Source organism: Musa acuminata, chromosome BXJ2-2, assembly GCF_036884655.1.
Source record: "Musa acuminata AAA Group cultivar baxijiao chromosome BXJ2-2, Cavendish_Baxijiao_AAA, whole genome shotgun sequence".
Lineage (NCBI taxonomy): Eukaryota > Viridiplantae > Streptophyta > Magnoliopsida > Zingiberales > Musaceae > Musa > Musa acuminata.
Window position 1 is genome coordinate 31,724,194 of NC_088339.1, and position 17,043 is coordinate 31,741,236.

At 40.5% G+C, this 17,043-nt stretch overlaps 1 protein-coding gene across 3 annotated transcripts in view; it reads right to left on the bottom strand.

Annotated features, from left to right (window-relative positions):
* Window positions 1-17,043, bottom strand: part of LOC135606073 (uncharacterized) — a 33,744-nt gene that overhangs the window by 13,017 nt on the left and 3,684 nt on the right. For all 3 annotated transcript variants that reach the window (XR_010484670.1, XM_065096852.1, XM_065096850.1), the window contains exons 3-14: window positions 16,162-16,191; window positions 16,022-16,076; window positions 15,813-15,904; window positions 15,666-15,721; window positions 15,482-15,557; window positions 15,194-15,260; window positions 14,548-14,617; window positions 6,968-7,034; window positions 5,954-6,037; window positions 5,814-5,855; window positions 4,211-4,366; window positions 303-380 (exon numbers count right to left, since the gene is read on the bottom strand). Coding sequence is in view for 2 of the 3 variants with exons in the window: in XM_065096852.1 (XP_064952924.1) it covers window positions 303-380; window positions 4,211-4,366; window positions 5,814-5,855; window positions 5,954-6,037; window positions 6,968-7,034; window positions 14,548-14,617; window positions 15,194-15,260; window positions 15,482-15,557; window positions 15,666-15,721; window positions 15,813-15,904; window positions 16,022-16,076; window positions 16,162-16,191 (873 nt within the window). In the remaining variant the exon portion in view is untranslated. The remainder of the gene's footprint in view (window positions 1-302; window positions 381-4,210; window positions 4,367-5,813; window positions 5,856-5,953; window positions 6,038-6,967; window positions 7,035-14,547; window positions 14,618-15,193; window positions 15,261-15,481; window positions 15,558-15,665; window positions 15,722-15,812; window positions 15,905-16,021; window positions 16,077-16,161; window positions 16,192-17,043) is intronic.

The window sequence follows — 17,043 nt, forward strand, 5'->3', positions numbered from 1 at the left end:
AAATTATAAACTATGTTATGTTATTTGCATCCTTAGTTCCTTACAATAGTAAATACTTCAATGCATAACAACACGGGTATATACGAAATATGCATGAATAGCATGAAAACCATGTTCTCTTCATTTTGTTGGTAATATGATCAATACAGCTATAGGAGAGCTTCCTCATCATAGAGACCAATTTTTGACATCAAGCATCATAAATTCTATCACATTTCATCGGCAATGGAAATAACAAATAATGATTTTAAGATTAAAAAATAGTTCACACTCATACTAAAGGCTGTTATTCTATGTCAGACCTGAAGAACTGGAAGACAAGCATTTGTTCGCTTAGCCTGAGCATTCTTCATAAAATGTGATTCATCTGCAATGACAATCTGAGCAGGAACAATCAGAACTAAAACCACAGAAGACATTCCAAGGATTCTATGAAAAAATATAAGATACGAGGACACTAGATGAATATATCTGCTACAATTGAAAACCAGAATAGTGCATGAATTTCTTATATTTGAAAAAGAAGAGGAAGAAGATCACAATTGCAGCAAACAAAATGAATGTCAAATTTAGTTTTTTAACCATCTGGTTTACAATGGTGCAAAAATCTTAACACCAAAAGAAAAAAAAAATACGGATGAAAATCTTAGGTAAAAGTTTCAAACCAACATGCTCGGCGACAGTTTACTTGCATTAACAAAACCATATAAAGTGTTCTTGTTGTAGTGATTTAAAAAGCGTTAGGCGCCAAAAGACGCCAAGGTCGAAAAACGCCCGAGGCGCTAGACGCTCGCCCGAGCAAAGCGAGGCGCTAAAATATAAAAACATATAATATAATTAATCTAATTATTTAAATAAAAAATATGCTATTAAATTAAGAAAATCGAGTACAAAATCACAATGTCATATTAATAAAAAGTCTCAAAAATTAAAACAATAAAATTTTACATCAAATCTATTGAGTTGCTTTGTACACTTGTCATTTATTCTGAAACCTAACAATAATTTTAAATAAATAAAAATTAATAGTATTAAAATTAAAATAATATATTATTAATCAAATAAATAAAAATATTATTATTAGTATACGGTTAGTAGTATACTATTAATATACTATTAACAGTATAGTGAGAAGAGTGTGAGAAGACCGAGGTTGCTGAATCAACGACAGCGGTAGCAGGCGATAGTGGTAGCTGGAGCGAGAGCGGCGAGTGGCGAGCGGCGACGGCAGTGGGAGCAGCAGCGACAGCGGGAGTGGGAGCGGCAGTTGCGAGCGACAGCGCGAGCGACAACAACAGCGGCGAGCGACGATTATGGCAACGGTGAGAAGTCGACGAGCAACGATTGTGGCAACGGCAAGCAGCGACAGTGGCAACGGTAGCAGAGAGCAACAACATCGGAGAAGAAATCTCAGCAGCAAAATCGCGAGTGTTAGGGTTGGGGAAGTCGGGGAAATTGCGAGAGGGAGCTTGATATTGGTGATTTAGTTAGTTCGATTAAACCAACTAACGCACCGGAGGCCAAACCAGACGTAAAACACTAGTTCGATCTCCTGGTTTAACCCGGGCGCTCGCCCGATGTGCCCGACGCCTGGGCTCGAGTAATCGCCTAGGCGCTCGGGACGAGGCGCGTGGACATGAAGCGAGGCGCTCCGGCCTCGCCTCACACGAGCGCCTATTGAAATCGCTGTCTTGTCGTCATCTCGATTAATAGTATTGTTCTAATCTTGGAAACACCAATACTCTCAATGAGCTTCCTTTTTCTTTCCTTTCAAAGGCATAACTAGTGGCCTTCAAACCTAAAACCATCCAACTTTGTGGGTTATCAAGATTTAATAGAAAAAGAAAACAAACTATGAGATGTCAGATGAAAAAAAGAAAGTAACATGATGACTTCACCAATTTGTGGCATAAGAGAGACACAAATAAACGCTCTAACCCTGAAAAAGTTGACTGAGTTCTCCTTAGATATTTTCTTTCATACGCATAACCAGTAAATTGCAACTAATCCAACTACAGATGGAGCTCTGTTAAGCACATCGACTGAACCAATTGCATGCAAAAATGTTGGCTTGTCTTATCAAAGCATTTGACATAAATAATTTCTAAACTAATTTGATCAACTACATACCACAGTCAAATCTATTAAATTACAAAGAATAGGCACTATTTTGTATTTTAGTTGAACCAAAAGATACACAAAACACATTTGAGCCAGCACCTTGGCAAAGCCGGTCAGGTTGCCGAGAGATTATCCTTCAACAAAGTCTAGTTGATCCAAACATGTTTTAGGGGAACAAAATTACATACTATTGACTACTGAGTCACCAAGACTCTGAAGAACATAAATGTTTCCATCGTTGTGCCGAAAAGAATGCAAGATGCAGCACCAAGTTAAGGTTTAATCATTATGGAAGTTATTTTTCTGGATAGATCATGCTCCTATCAAGCCAGTACATGCCTCATACAGTAAAACATCCTCCTGTACCTTGCTGTATACCACAGCACACGCCATATGTTGTTTGAAACTAGTTTTGTTCAAAAACTTAAGTTACTCTACTTTTCCCTGTGATAACCACAGTAATTATAACATGAAAGTGCACAAGGTCAGTGTTGATGTACTATTTCATGCCCTAACGGAATAGCTAGGTGCCACAGTCTGCACCATGTATACAACCATACATGTTCAGGATGACTGTGTGAGTGTACAGTGCTGGTAAATTAAGAACTCCCATCACCCTTTTTACCTTCTCGTTTCTTTTTATTTTTTCCCTTCTCTCCCATTACCTTCTCCATTCACAGCCATTCTTCTCATTACAAAAAATTTCATGTTTGGATTCACCAGTTCTGGGACTGCATTATGTGTAACAATCATTTCATGGACTTCCTTTACTCATAATGTTACAATTTCTTTCTTTTCAATTTCTTGGTTTAATGTGAAGCAAAATTGATCCAACCATGATTGTGATAGCGTTAGCATTATAGTTAATGTTATCTTGGGTGATAAATTAGGTTAATTGGATGTTTGGCAAAGAATTGGAGCTTCCCTTACTGAGTTCCAAGCTCCAGAAATTTCAAAATGGAAATCATCCAGACCGCAGTTATGTCCATACGCCATAACTCCATATACCGTGTTTTTTTAATGGGTGGTATGATCGAGTCGACTTACAACTATCTTAACATAGTGATTGGAGTTACTCACATCTTGCAAAACTAGAATAATTTTTTTAATTGAAGGCCTTGAGACAGCAGTAAAAGATGAAAGCATATTATGATAATCTTTAAACAGGGTTGTAAGTTTAGATCAATGTTTGGAAACAGATCAAGCTCAACTTGTTTGTGAAGCATGAGTCAAGCCCAAACAATCTATTTTTTTTTATGGATTAACAAGTCGAACAGACCTAGGTCATTTTTGTTGTTTCAATCCCGTTCATCTTAGCCTACAGTTAAGCCTAATCTCTACCAATCATTTGATCAGGCCACTAAAATCAAATCCAAGTCCTGTAAGTATTATGAATTGAGATTTTAGAACCCAATGCTTTCGTGCCATTCTCACTCTATTCTATTTTCTTCTTTGGTTCTCCCGGTGGTGGTCATGTGGACCCAAAATGGACCAACCTACTTTCCAGTGCTCCCCTCCCACATTTCTGAATCTCCACCTCTACGAATACAACTATTGTTGATGCCAACTTGGCTGCTGCCACCTACTCGAAACCTCCAACACATGATTGAGCCTATGACCAACAAAAAAAAATTAAATATTCTCAAAAAAAAATATTATGTACATTATAGTTGGGAAAAGAAGTGTAAATTTCTTCCAATGTGGTGCTTAGAAATGTACCATTACAAACAGCAATTTTCTTTTTAAGATTAAAAATGTTTGCATCATATTCAAAACCCTAGAAACAAAATAATTCCAATTATTTCAAACATAAAATTCCCCATGTTTCAAAAACTAAATGTGTTCAGCATATAAGCAAGTGAAAATTATTTAAATAAAGGACTACAACCTTTCAAAACCTCCTTTCTTATCATTTGTCAAGTCTAAAATTAAAAAATGCTTTGTTAATTCAATTTGAATCAGGGTACTTGGACCGCGGAAGAGGGTCTCTCGGGGCAGCCTATTTTATCGATAAAACGAATGATAATACAAATAAAGAAAATAAGATATTGAAATGAGACAGACATTAAGAAAAAAATGTTTCAACAACCTTAAACTCAGAAGCCAGAAGTATATCTTGTATCTTAGGAACAACATCATAAGAAATTATGTTGAAAACGCCATCTAAATGGATATTTGACTTCAAATTCGAGGACACTATCTTGAATCCAGCCTTGTTAGCCCCTCCACGTTGAGATAGAACTACCTTCAAAGACAATCAAACACGATCAATGTTCACACTTGATAGGATAACTAATGTTCACACTTGATAGGATAGTTCATGTTGTTTGATCAGTGTCCTTAGTTCTAGCACGAACTCAGATTTTCCACTTCAAGATGCATTATAAACCTACCAGTCCCAAACAAGGAAAGTGTAGAAAGTGTTATATTGAATTAAATAAAATCAAAAGTTCAAATATAAACAAAAATAAGACCATCTTTACATGTCCAGCATCAAGAAGCCACCAAAGATATAAAAGAACCATTTTGCAATAGCAGCATATAAACAAACTGGGTTTTTATGAACACTACAGTCTCTACACATTACTAGCTAAACTAAATTAAGAACTTCAATTTAGGTACGATATCCATTTGAAAATTCATATTCCACCAGATTAATACAATTATCATATGTCGCTACCACCATCAAAAAGGTGACAAATTCAAAAGGTTCCCACCAATGTTGATCTCGAAAAGGCTAAGGTATAACCCTAACCCTAGAAGTACAAATGGTGATATGGTAGTTTTATTCACTTTCTAAGCATTTATTATTTTAATAGAAAATTCATTAAATTGTCTGAGCTGACAAATGGAGACTGGAAAAAAAAATAAGTTTACAAATTGTGCCACAATTTCCTTAACCCCTCTCTTTATAGGTAATAAATCAAAATTAAGTCAAATAATTTCTATCAATACAATATTGTGCACAACTTTCTTAGGAATAAAACAATCAGAAAATGAAGAAACTGCAAAAATATTTCCTTGTGTGTTTACCGTTTTTAAACTTTTGGAAAGAAAAGAATATACTTGACAATCAGGAACCACAGTGCACTGTGTACAACATATTGTCAATATATTCTCAGCAAGTCAATATAGGAAATGCCCCTAATGACAATACTGTGTGACTATATTGGAAGAAGAGAAAACTGAAAAGGATATGTAGGTTTCTAATTCATGACAAAAGAGGGGCATCCTGGCATGAGAATTCCACCACACCAAGGTCAGGTGTAGGACCAAATATAAGCAACCCCGACCCTTCAGCAAAAGGCTAGCCCGATGATTGAAACCCATGAAGCCTAGGATGCAATGTAACCACCTTAAAAAGGCACCAATCATAAACAAAAGCAAAGAGAAAACATATAACATCCTGTTTTTACAGTAGGCCTAGGACATTAATTATAACCGAAGCACCTCATAAGAACAATTGCAAAGAAAAAATGATAAGAAATTAAACTACTTTCAAAATAAGAGCATGTAACATGAATCCAACACAAGGATAAACTTTCATGAGAAGTCCAATTTTAGATTCCAATGACTAAGACATAACATTCAATTGAGAAGAATATTCAAATACAAATGAAGTAAATTTCGAGTTAAAACAAAAAACAAAGACTTATAATTTAAGATCAAAGGCAAAAGCTTTTATTACATACCAGAATATCTGCAGAAGATATATTAAGCCACTGCTGAATCATCTGCAAAACAAATTTAATGATTACCGAGGGGCACAGAGTATGTTAAGAGACAGTGATTCGATATGAATAATCAAAGAGAAGTAGGGTCTAATATTCACAGAAGCCCATTGTAAACGCAAGGAAGACAGGGTGACAACAAGAACAGGCCATGCATCCGGAATGCAAGCAGCAACAGCAATTCCCTGTAGAACAAAGCAACCAGTTCTCGTAAACAACAAGTTGAATATCCAGTTGGTACACAATGAAATTTATCATCTCAAAAATAAAACATGTTAATGTCACAATACCAATGCTACAATAACGAATATTACTTGCTAGTGTGAGCTTTATGTCAAACGATTTCAACCTAATCTGCAATAGAGAAGAAAATGAACCCTAGATAAACATAAGTTACCATAAAGGAGTTGGAGAATGCTGAATCAGAAAGTATTCTCATCGTTAGAGACTGTAAGTCATTGGATAATGTTGAATGAGAAAGTACTCTCATGAGAGACTGTAAATCTAAATTTTAGGTTGCTGTAATTTTATATATTAAGATGCATAATCTACAATTTGAACAATCTTCTTTATAGGTCTCCAGAAGTTCAACTTTAGCATGATATGAGTGTCTTGTTCTAGTGCCTCCCAGTGCTATGCACTCTTGCTCATCCAGATTGCTTGCTTGCTTGCTGAAGGGTTTATATAATGCCATACATCATTACCGTGGCAGACACTTTCAGGTTTTAACTTCTAAGCCAAGCCATAGCTCAGAAGATCTTGCAAATTTACCAAATCCTAAGTAGCCTTGCTCATTTGGTTTGCTCATGCTTTTTGTCATCGTATGAATTGTTTTTTCAGTAAAACCCTACTTAATTTCAGAATTTATCTAAAACGTAAGGTTGGTATGATAATCTTAAAGTTTAAATAGCAAACAGCAAGTTTTACAAATAGCCTATGAGAATGCTAAGAGAATAATTATGAAAATAAAAACTGAATAGACAACACTAAATGATGGGAAACTAAATGCAAAACCAATCCTATAAATAAAAATATATAAGATGATCCAACTTGAATAATATAAGCAATGAAGAACTTAAAAGCTCAATACAAGATCTGGGCCCAAAATCCAATACCTGTAATGTCTTTCCAAGACCCATTTCATCAGCTAATATAGCACGTCCACCATGCTGCAGCACGAATCTAACGCAGAAAAATAAATTGCAGTTTAGATTACACTGAAAAATTCTGAAAGGAAATTAAAAAGAAATGTCCATTTCAATGAATGAAGTCCTTAGATATTCCAGTGAAACAATTCCAAGCAGAATTTACTGTAGAATTTATCAAAAGTAAATCGTATGGAAGAAAGAGAACACCAATAACTTCTATTACATTTGAAATTTGTCATGCAAGATTCTGCTCAGGATCATTTTGCTGGACACGAGATACTCTTACGATCTTGGATATGATGGGGTGTCAAAAAGTTGTATTTAGGTACCCAAAAACCTCATGAATGTTAAAAATTGTACTGCTTTAGTTATGAAAAAAATGTTTTGGATTGGACACCATTCCACATTGGTAATTATCCCAGAGACAACAAGAAAACTTCCACAACTTACTCTAGATATTAAAAAACCTCTTTTTAAATACTAAAATCCTTCTACTATTGAGTGGATATGAAGATAGCAAATAATAATATTTTACTGATCACTAATAAGTAATAAGTAACAGTGATTTAAAAAGCGCTAGGCGCCAAAAGACGTCAAGGTCCACAAACGCCCGAGGCGCTAGGCGCTCGCCCGAGCGAAGCGAGGCGCTAAATTATAAAAATATATAATATAATTATAAAAATATATAATATAATTATTTAAAATTATCTAAATTATAAAAAATATATAATATAATTATAACAATAATTTCAAATAAATAAAAATTAACAACATTAAAATCAAAATAATATATTATTAATCTATTAACAGAAAATTAATCATTTCAAAATTCAAATAAACTTAATATTAAGAGTATACTGAGCCTGATAGAGAAACGAAGCAGCGGCGAGCGGCGGCGGCGAGCTGTCACGGACTTAGCTGGTTTTGCCTAAGTCGTGCGGCACCCTTGCGTGTCCATCCGCAAAGGTCAGCCTCCCCGAAGCCTCCCATTGTCCCTTAGGACCACCAAAAGAGAGAACGGGTTAGAGAGAACGCCTCAATCGGGATCCACAAGCAAACATCTCCGAAAAACACTTCATAGACAATGCAAATTACAAACAGACTTTACAAGCTCTGAACAGTGGCACAACAAAGGGTAAAATGGTCAATTACAGACCGAAAATCTCTCGCACGTGTCCACATGACACTACCTTTATTTACAAGCCTAAAGAGGCCACCAACCCAACTAAAATTGGACTATTAAGCCTTCGGCCGTCCCCCTACATGCTGTACAAGACATGAACAAACCAAAGGACACGGACATACATAAGCATTACATCAAACACCCTGTTTAGAAGTTTGTCCGTGACATTCTCCCCCACTTATTCCTTCGACGTCCTCGTTGAAGCCTTTGTCGACACTGCAACTTCTCGCCTTTGCTGAATCTTCAATCTTCTGCTCCAGCTACAATGCGCCTCGACTCCCAACTGCTCTCCGCTGCTGTTTTTGAGTAGTCGAATCTTTTGATCCGCTATGCTGCTACAACTCACCAATGACTCTGACTCTGGTGTGGGGTTGGCTGAGTTGTGTTGATCCTTGTTGATTCCTGCGGATCCCCCAGATGAAGGAAAAGACCATCCTTACTGCGCCAGTCTCTCAAAGATTCCTCATGCTGCTTGAACTGGTTGGATGCTTGTTGGAGCTTTAACGAGCATCGTCTCGCAAACTTCTGAAGTTTTGGGTCCTTCCTCCACAGAATCTGCTCATTGACTCTTCTTTCAGTTAGTTGTCACATCCAAGTAGGTTCGCATCACTTCCGCTTTCGATTAGCATTTCGTTGGGAAATGAAGCGGACAATCTACTCTCAGTAGCACTGATCACCGTTGGTGAGGATTTGACAACTATTGTCTTCCATTATCTTCGAAGGGTCTTTGAACTTGTGCAGAGCTCCTCTGCTGGATAGATAAGAGAATTGGGGTACTCGGTTTCGCCCATCTTCTTAAGAGTTGAGAAGGCAAAGGTTACTTGACTTCGCCCGCCTCCTCGAGGTTGTACTTCATGCATCGAGCTGGTTACTGGCCTTCGCTTGCTCTTTGCTCACACTTCTGAAGCACTTGAAGTGTTTGCACTCCTTGCGTTGAGTTAGCTACTGTGATTCACCTTCTCAATGCCATTGAACTTCTGGAATGCAAGAAGTTTTCACCCCAACTTGGAGTAATTCTCTGATAGATGAGGTCGCCTCTGAGATTGTACCGTCTTCTCCATCAACCCTGCCGCCTACTCCACTGAGTAGCAAAGGTACAGCACCACGTACTGCTTGCTTCGTTCCTTGGTCGTGCACTCTTGCATGACCCGAAGTCCTTCACTTACGGCTATCTTGATGAGAAACTTGTTGACACCGGTCTTACGAAGTTCCTCGGCCTCTGCCCTTCAGCCTTGTCTCGGTACTTGGAGATTGCCTCTGCATGCTCCACCTCCTCGGCCCTTTTCACGACCAAGCGCTCTCCCTCCATGAGAGCAAGGGATCAATGACTTTCACGGAAGTCCCGCCTCTGCGGTACCATGGCGCTGCCATGCCCATGGCCCTACTATCCGTTGCCTCGCATCTGCATCCCTTTTCTTCACGATCAGTAGATATGTCTCCGTGGCACTCCTCTGAGTCTACCTCCATTCTAACTGATGCTTGATTTTGGGTAGCTAAGTCCCTCTGGACTTGTCGTCGCTTCCTCGCCCCTTTCGACCCCCTGCTTCAACACCTCTGTGTTCTCCAAGCAGACTGTTTGGTCGATGGAAAGACAGACTGCAACTCCCATGCATGGCCTCTGCCATCACGTTGTAGGGTTTGTACCAATTCTGTTCTCCTTAGCTTCCTTGGTAGCAACGTTCGCTTACTTGACCTTGTCCTCTGACTTGTCGGGCTCCCTTAAGCGAATATGGGCTCTGGAGCAGTCCAACTCTCCAGCTGCTTCGATCATACCTCTGCATGATCAAGTCCCTCCGTGGAACTCACTGGTACTTGCATCCGAACTTTTTCCCTTAGTGGAACACAGCCCCCGTATGCTGATGACCAAGGTTTTCATCCGATGCAAAATTCGATGCACGCCCAGAAGACCCGCCTCTGCGGTACCATGGCCTTCACTCCTTGAATCCATAGCCCTTCTTACCGTCGTGTTGTTCACCGAAGTGGAGCTTCCAGTAGCTCCCGATCATACCTCCATATGATCTAGTCCCTCACGGGACTCACTGGTACTTGCATTCGAACTCTTCCCTTGGTGGAACACAGCCCCCATATGCTGATGACCAAGGTTTTCATCCGATGCAAAATTCGATGCACGCCCGGAAGACCCGCCTCTGCGGTACCATGGCCTTCACTCCTTGAATCCATAGCCCTTCTTGTCGTCGTGTTGTTCACCGAAGTGGAGCTTCCAGTAGCTCCCGATCATACCTCCATATGATCTAGTCCCTCCCGGGACTATGTCGTGTGTGTCGCATTGCCACGAACTGTTCCACCACGATCCGCTGCACCATGTCGCCTCCTGGTGACATCTCCATTGCATTCTGATCCTTGTGGAATAAACTCGAATTGTGAACCCTCCATGTGTAGCCTCTGCCAATACATCGCAGGATCTTTTCCACCTTCGATTTTGTTCGCTCCTTTGGCAATCGACCTTCATCCACCCACTCTTGGGTCACACCGAGATGAAGCACCGCACTAGGACAGTCCGTCGCCTAGTAGCTCCCGAAGTCCCCTGACTTCACTGCAATTTGTGCACCATTGTCTGGATCCTGGGCCTCTGCCCCTACCAGCACAATCTCCGCTGCGCACCGCTTCCTTCATGGCAACTTGAATGACAACACTGTGGCATATTCTTCAAGAGTACCCACCTCTGCGTCCTCTTGCCCCGTGCTAAGGCCTTCTGAACTCAACTTCGCCTCCGCAAATTGAGTCGCCTTAGTTCCTTCATCAAATGCTCCTCCGAGATAAGGTGCATGTGCCCCGAAGCTCCCTTCGTCTTTGGCACCATGCAAGATGAGTCCGCTCCGTCAGAATGAAGGACCCATGGAACAACATGATCTTACTCTTGCCTCTGCAAGAGTTCATGTCCTTGACCTCTGTCTAAGGAAAGCACTGTGCCTCTGCTCCATGTTCCAACTCCTATGCTGGCTCCCTTCAAGCGGCTTGAGTACTTCGCCAAGTTACACCCAAGTTGCTCCACTCCTCGTGTTTGCATTGAGTCGATGGTAGCCCTTGCGCCCACCATTCCACGGGTCAGCCCTCCCTTAAGTCCGATCTCCATATCGACTCCAAGTGTGCCTCCATTTGAGTTGCTTTGGGTCGCTCCCCCACTTGATCTCGCAATGCATCCACCAATGCATTCTCTCAAGCGAGATCATGCGACGACTCCCCGCCGCTTGCTCAGTCCATCGAGCTTCATGGAGTTGTTGTTTATTGAGGTACTCCTCCTCAACATGTGCAGTCCGTCGCACATGATTCTCCCTCTAGAGAGCCGAGACTTATCCCTCCTGGATAACTGTCCCATTGGAGCAACATCTCTCTTCGTTTCGGAGACCACCATCCCCTTGGACTACTCCGATCTGCTGAACAAACTGTGTATTGTTCTGCCTCCTGCAAACGCACTTGCTAGATTACGATTCCACGTCAATACAGCCCCCGCTGCACCACTCAAGGCCTAGCAACATGCTGAACTCGTTGCACACTTCAGCCTCCTACGGACGTATCCTTCACATGCCGAAGAGAAAGTTTCAATGCTCCATGGCGCCGAGTTTCGGTCGCCTTGGGATGGCCACGAACATACCATCGTCCGCATACAAGCCCATGCATGAGTACCAAATTCTTCGAGTTAGCAATTCCCCTCACCTCTGTGAGCTTTGCATAACTCTTTTGGTCGTTGAGCAACTCATTCCACCTTGCATGGTCTCATTCTTGCCAAGCGCCTCGCTTGCCTAGAGCACCATCAAGTATAGTTGTCAACGTTGAGCCGTAGCTCAAACTCAGCCATCCCAACCTTTGTGCGCTCCACATTCTTCCAAGCTTGTCTGATCTCGTTGTGCCTCTTGCGCGAAGGGTTGGTCATTCCTCTGAATGCCAATCTCAGATGCCCGCTCCTCCGAGCGACTCCTTTTCCCTACATCTCCATGCCCGTTTTCCCCCAAACGGTCGCGCGTGTGTTGACTGCCCTCAACGCAGCCCCGCTAGGTCCCCCACATTTGCATGCTAAGTGTTTCTATGAGTGCTTGTCCCGCTCTGATACCATCTGTCACGGACTTAGCTGGTTTTGCCTAAGTCGTGCGGCACCCTTGCGTGTCCGTCCGCAAAGGTCAGCCTCCCCGAAGCCTCCCATTGTCCCTTAGGACCACCAAAAGAGAGAACGGGTTAGAGAGAACGCCTCAATCGAGATCCACAAGCAAACATCTCCGAAAAACACTTTATAGACAATGCAAATTACAAACAGACTTTACAAGCTCTGAACAGTGGCACAACAAAGGGTAAAATGGTCCATTACAGACCGAAAATCTCTCGCACGTGTCCACATGACACTACCTTTATTTACAAGCCTAAAGAGGCCACCAACCCAACTAAAATGGGACTATTAAGCCTTCGGTCGTCCCCCTACATGCTGTACAAGACATGAACAAACCAAAGGACACGGACATACATAAGCATTACATCAAACACCCTGTTTAGAAGTTTGTCCGTGATAGAGCGGCGGCAGCAGTGGCGGCAGCGGCAGCAGCAGCAGCAGTGGCGAGCGACGGCAGCGGCAACGGCAGCGGGAAAGGGAAAGGGAGTGGAAGGCGCGAGCAGCGGGAGGCCTCGAGGGAGGCGCGAGCAGCGGGAAGGCTCGCGGGAGGGCTCGCAGGAGGCGCGAGCAGCGGTAGGGCTCGCGGGAGGCGTGAGCAGCGGGAGGGCTCGAGGGAGGCGCGAGCAGCGGGAAGGCTCGCGAGAGGGCTCGCAGGAGACGCGAGCAGCGAGAGGGCTCGCGGGAGGCGCGAGCAATGGGAAGGCTCGCGGGAGGCGCGAGCAGCGACAGCGGCAGCGGGAGCAGCGGCAGCGAGCGACGAGATCGCGATCGGGATCGAGAGCGGCAGCGACAGCAGGTTAGTGTTGGGTTAGGGTTAGGGTTAGGGTTGGGGTTATATCGGTTTAGTTGGTTCAATTGAACCAACTAACAACCGAACCAGGACCGAACCAGACCTAAAATTCTGGTTCGGTCGCCTTGGTTTACCCAGGCGCTCGCCCGAAGCGCCCAGCGCCTGGGCTCGGGCGAGCACCCAGGCGGCGCCTGTTTGAAGCGCGCCGCCTGGGACATTAGCGAGGCGCTCGGGCCTCGCCTCGCCTCGCCCGAGCGCCTAGGCGAGCGCCCGAGCGCCTTTTGCAATCACTGATAAGTAACAACATGAATGTTTTAGGATCATGCACATGAGAAAAGAAGCTTCAAGTAACACAAAATGAAGAAAAAGGTTTTTAGTTCACAAATCAGAAATGTAGATTAGTCGGCCACCTAAAGCTACTAGTTAATTTGATATAATATACCAATTTGTTCTAGTTAATTTAGTTCACAAATCCGAAACACAGATTTTGTGAAGCAAAAGAACTTATCTCAATGTTAGAATGTTTGAACTAGAAATATAACTGCAGAAACCCAAACAAAAAGAACTTATCACAATGTTTGTGAAGCAAAAAAAAAAAATCATTGTGATCGACTCTTTTCCATTTTTGCTCCACACCAGAGTTAAGTGAAACCAATAGGACTATACCAGTTTATATGGAATTGAAACTAAAATGTATTTTATCTCAGATCTTGTATTGCAGACATTCTGGTTGAGAACCAGATCGATTAACTTCAGTGCTCCTCTTTACAGAAGGTAACTACACAGTTCTCTCTTGGATTTACAATGTGGCATGAGCTCCTAGTGTCTCCTACAGCAGTCTAAGTTCCCTTCATCATTTCCCTCTGCCACAGTTAAGAAATGTCATAGAGTAGCTAGAAAAAAAGATGAGGCAAGAAGTAGCCACCATATGAGAGGATTTCCCCAGAGCAACAGATATGCCAGTTTGTGTACCCAACAATTAGTGCCGATAATTTTTTATTTTATGCACCAACAGACAACTGCTTATTAAGTTTTGGCATTGACAAGCCTGCACATGCCATTCTGTTGACCAGACATGGTTGTTGATAAATTTGAAGTTTCAGGTTACATAATCAAATTTAGATAGAGGTGTTGGGGTCTGGAAGGAATAATATCACTACAATTACCATCTTCACATTGTTATTTTCAAACATAGAACTTTCACTCAATAATGTCACCCTATTAGATGTCCATCAGGAGAAATGTGCGACCAGCAAACAGATCCATCCATTATTACTATAGATGTATATATGCATTGAAATAGAGACCTATCTACATTTTACTATGGTTGTATATACGCAGATGGAAGGTAATCGCAAACTACATACTGCACGCACCACGCTTACGTCAGATACATAATTTAATTAAAAATACATTATTTTGAAAACCCAACAAAAAGACTTGCCACTTCGTACCTAATTCCTTCTCGTTGGAAAGGTAGAAGTTTTGATTCAACATAGCTTGGCATCCTGTCATATAGATCTTCTTAAAAGACAAGTTAGTATTGAGAAAGAAAATGTTATGTGAGAGCAACATAACAAGAAAAGAAGAGCGAAGGCTATATTGAACAATTTCAGTACCTATATGTGAAGGACTTTAAAAGCTATTTTAAAAAAAATTAATTATTATACTAATAAATAATAATAATGAATTTTGAAGATTATGCATCATGTCCACAGAAATAAAATGATGCCAGGATACACACTATAAAAAGGCTCTCTGATGACAAGAAATGGGTCAAGAAACACACACCAAAATATTAATGAAATTAAAAAAAGGATCCAACAGAACGAAGGACCAATTCTAATTTGTAACTTGAAGATTGAAGTTTCATTTTCAGTTTATCTTCTATGCATGATTGAGAAATGTCATTTTCGTTAAGAGACAAATATGCTTGACAAATCTGTGGTATAGAAAAGTAAACTAAAAAGATGATTACATCATTGCATTTCTCATTCAAAGCTTAAATTTTGCTTCAAATGCAAGAATAGTACAGGCATAATCCACACCTCTTGTACACATGTAATCCATATTCTTAATGGAACTCTTGTTTACATGTACCTCGTAGATCTGGAACAGCAGATGCAGCAGCAAGGGCACGTCGGACTAATGGATCAAGCTTTTGAACCTGGAAGACATGGTGCTTAAATGAGTTAATTATTGCTTATTTGAATAAAAACTAATGTTAATTATGAATTCCTATCCGTGTGATATGTCACTGATTCAAAAGGTGAAAGACCACAAGATGGACAATAATTGAAACAATTTATCCTGTTTGATATTATTTCATTGATTAAATGTATTACAGAATAATATCATAAGCAAAGAGCTACAACATGAGGAGCAAACCTTAACATCCACACCAGCCACCGCGTTAAGAACTTCCTCAGCCACATCCAAGGATGATAGAGGGAACATCCATAGTCTAATGTTTACCATTTGAAGGAACATAAAATGTAAAGACAATTAGTTATCCCACCAAACTTAATGAACCCAATCAAACTCCATGAAAGTATCATGAATGTGTCAATACCTTTCCCTTCCATGCCAGCTAGCCTTTGGGATCTTATGAAATGCATCTACAAGTAACTAGAATGAACCCATAACAATAACAAATAGTTCTAATGAATTGTCTTTTGAATATACATCAAAGACTTCAGGTGATATGCCAATACAATACCGGATGATAATTGAACTTTGCCGCAATAACACCACTGGCATGAAGACAAAGTCTGACACAGAGCTTGGACACAGCAAAAGTGGTATCTTTCCCTGGAAAGACAAACCAGAGTAAATCATAATCATATGACAACTGTAGAGAAAGAGCAAAGAAGTATCTAAAAGCTCAAGATAAAACTCTTCAGATAGTGGTCAAACAGATTCACATACCAGTTTCTCTGGATGCATCCGTTGAAGATAGACCTAGCGCAGGAAAGGTTTCAACCTAGATAAGAGGAATTAGGCAAATAAGCGACTCACAAATTAGTTATGGAACTTGGCATTGATAGTGGCATATCAGGAGATGAAACATTTCCAACTTGATGCCTATCTTGTGAGTGCTGCAAAATCAAAAAAGACAGAAGAAATAAATCAGTTTAAAACAATGGATAAATGGCATTCCAAGCCATCAATGCAATATCTGTCTTTTGTGATATAGATAAATGAATTCAAAAAAATTAAGGCAGCCGTAACAGAGTTACAGACAACAATAAAGAGAGATAATATATTATCTTTTATCCAAATATATTGTAAATTGCAGAAATTGAAAATAGTTTCTGTGCTTTGAATTTATAAAGCGTCATACAAATTTGGAGTTCCTTCATCTTTAACCTTTCCTGGACTCTTCATTTCTTAAAAATTGGACTTTCATGTCATACTTCATAAAACAAAACAGAATACCTGTCTGCATTGGCTACATGTTGCCTTTATATTCTAATTTAGCTAGTTGCCTTCAATAGCTAAGGCTATTCAAATTAGCCAACAATCAAAGGTGATCATTCCGTGACTAACTTTTGGAAATTTAAAAAGAAATTGATGTCAAATAAGGGCAAGCAACATCTCCCATCATGATTAACCACCATAGTTTTAAATTGATATACTTCAAAATAAAACAGGTGCAGGGGCTATGAAGCATCAAATTATGTTTAAAAGGTCTGTGTGTTTCATCAAGCACAAAACACATTATTGCTTAGGAGGGGAGGGAAAAATCAAATAACATACATTTATGCTATCTTCTCTTTTTTCCAAATTAACATCTATAGAAATAAAAAAAGTTTTGAACTATACTTCTGCAAGATCTGTCAAAGATAAGAAGCTACCCTATTTCTCCAAATGCAAGATTGGTTCAGAAAAAATGCAATCGTGATTCTTCTAGATTAAGGCATTATCCTAGATATTACGTATCACAATTT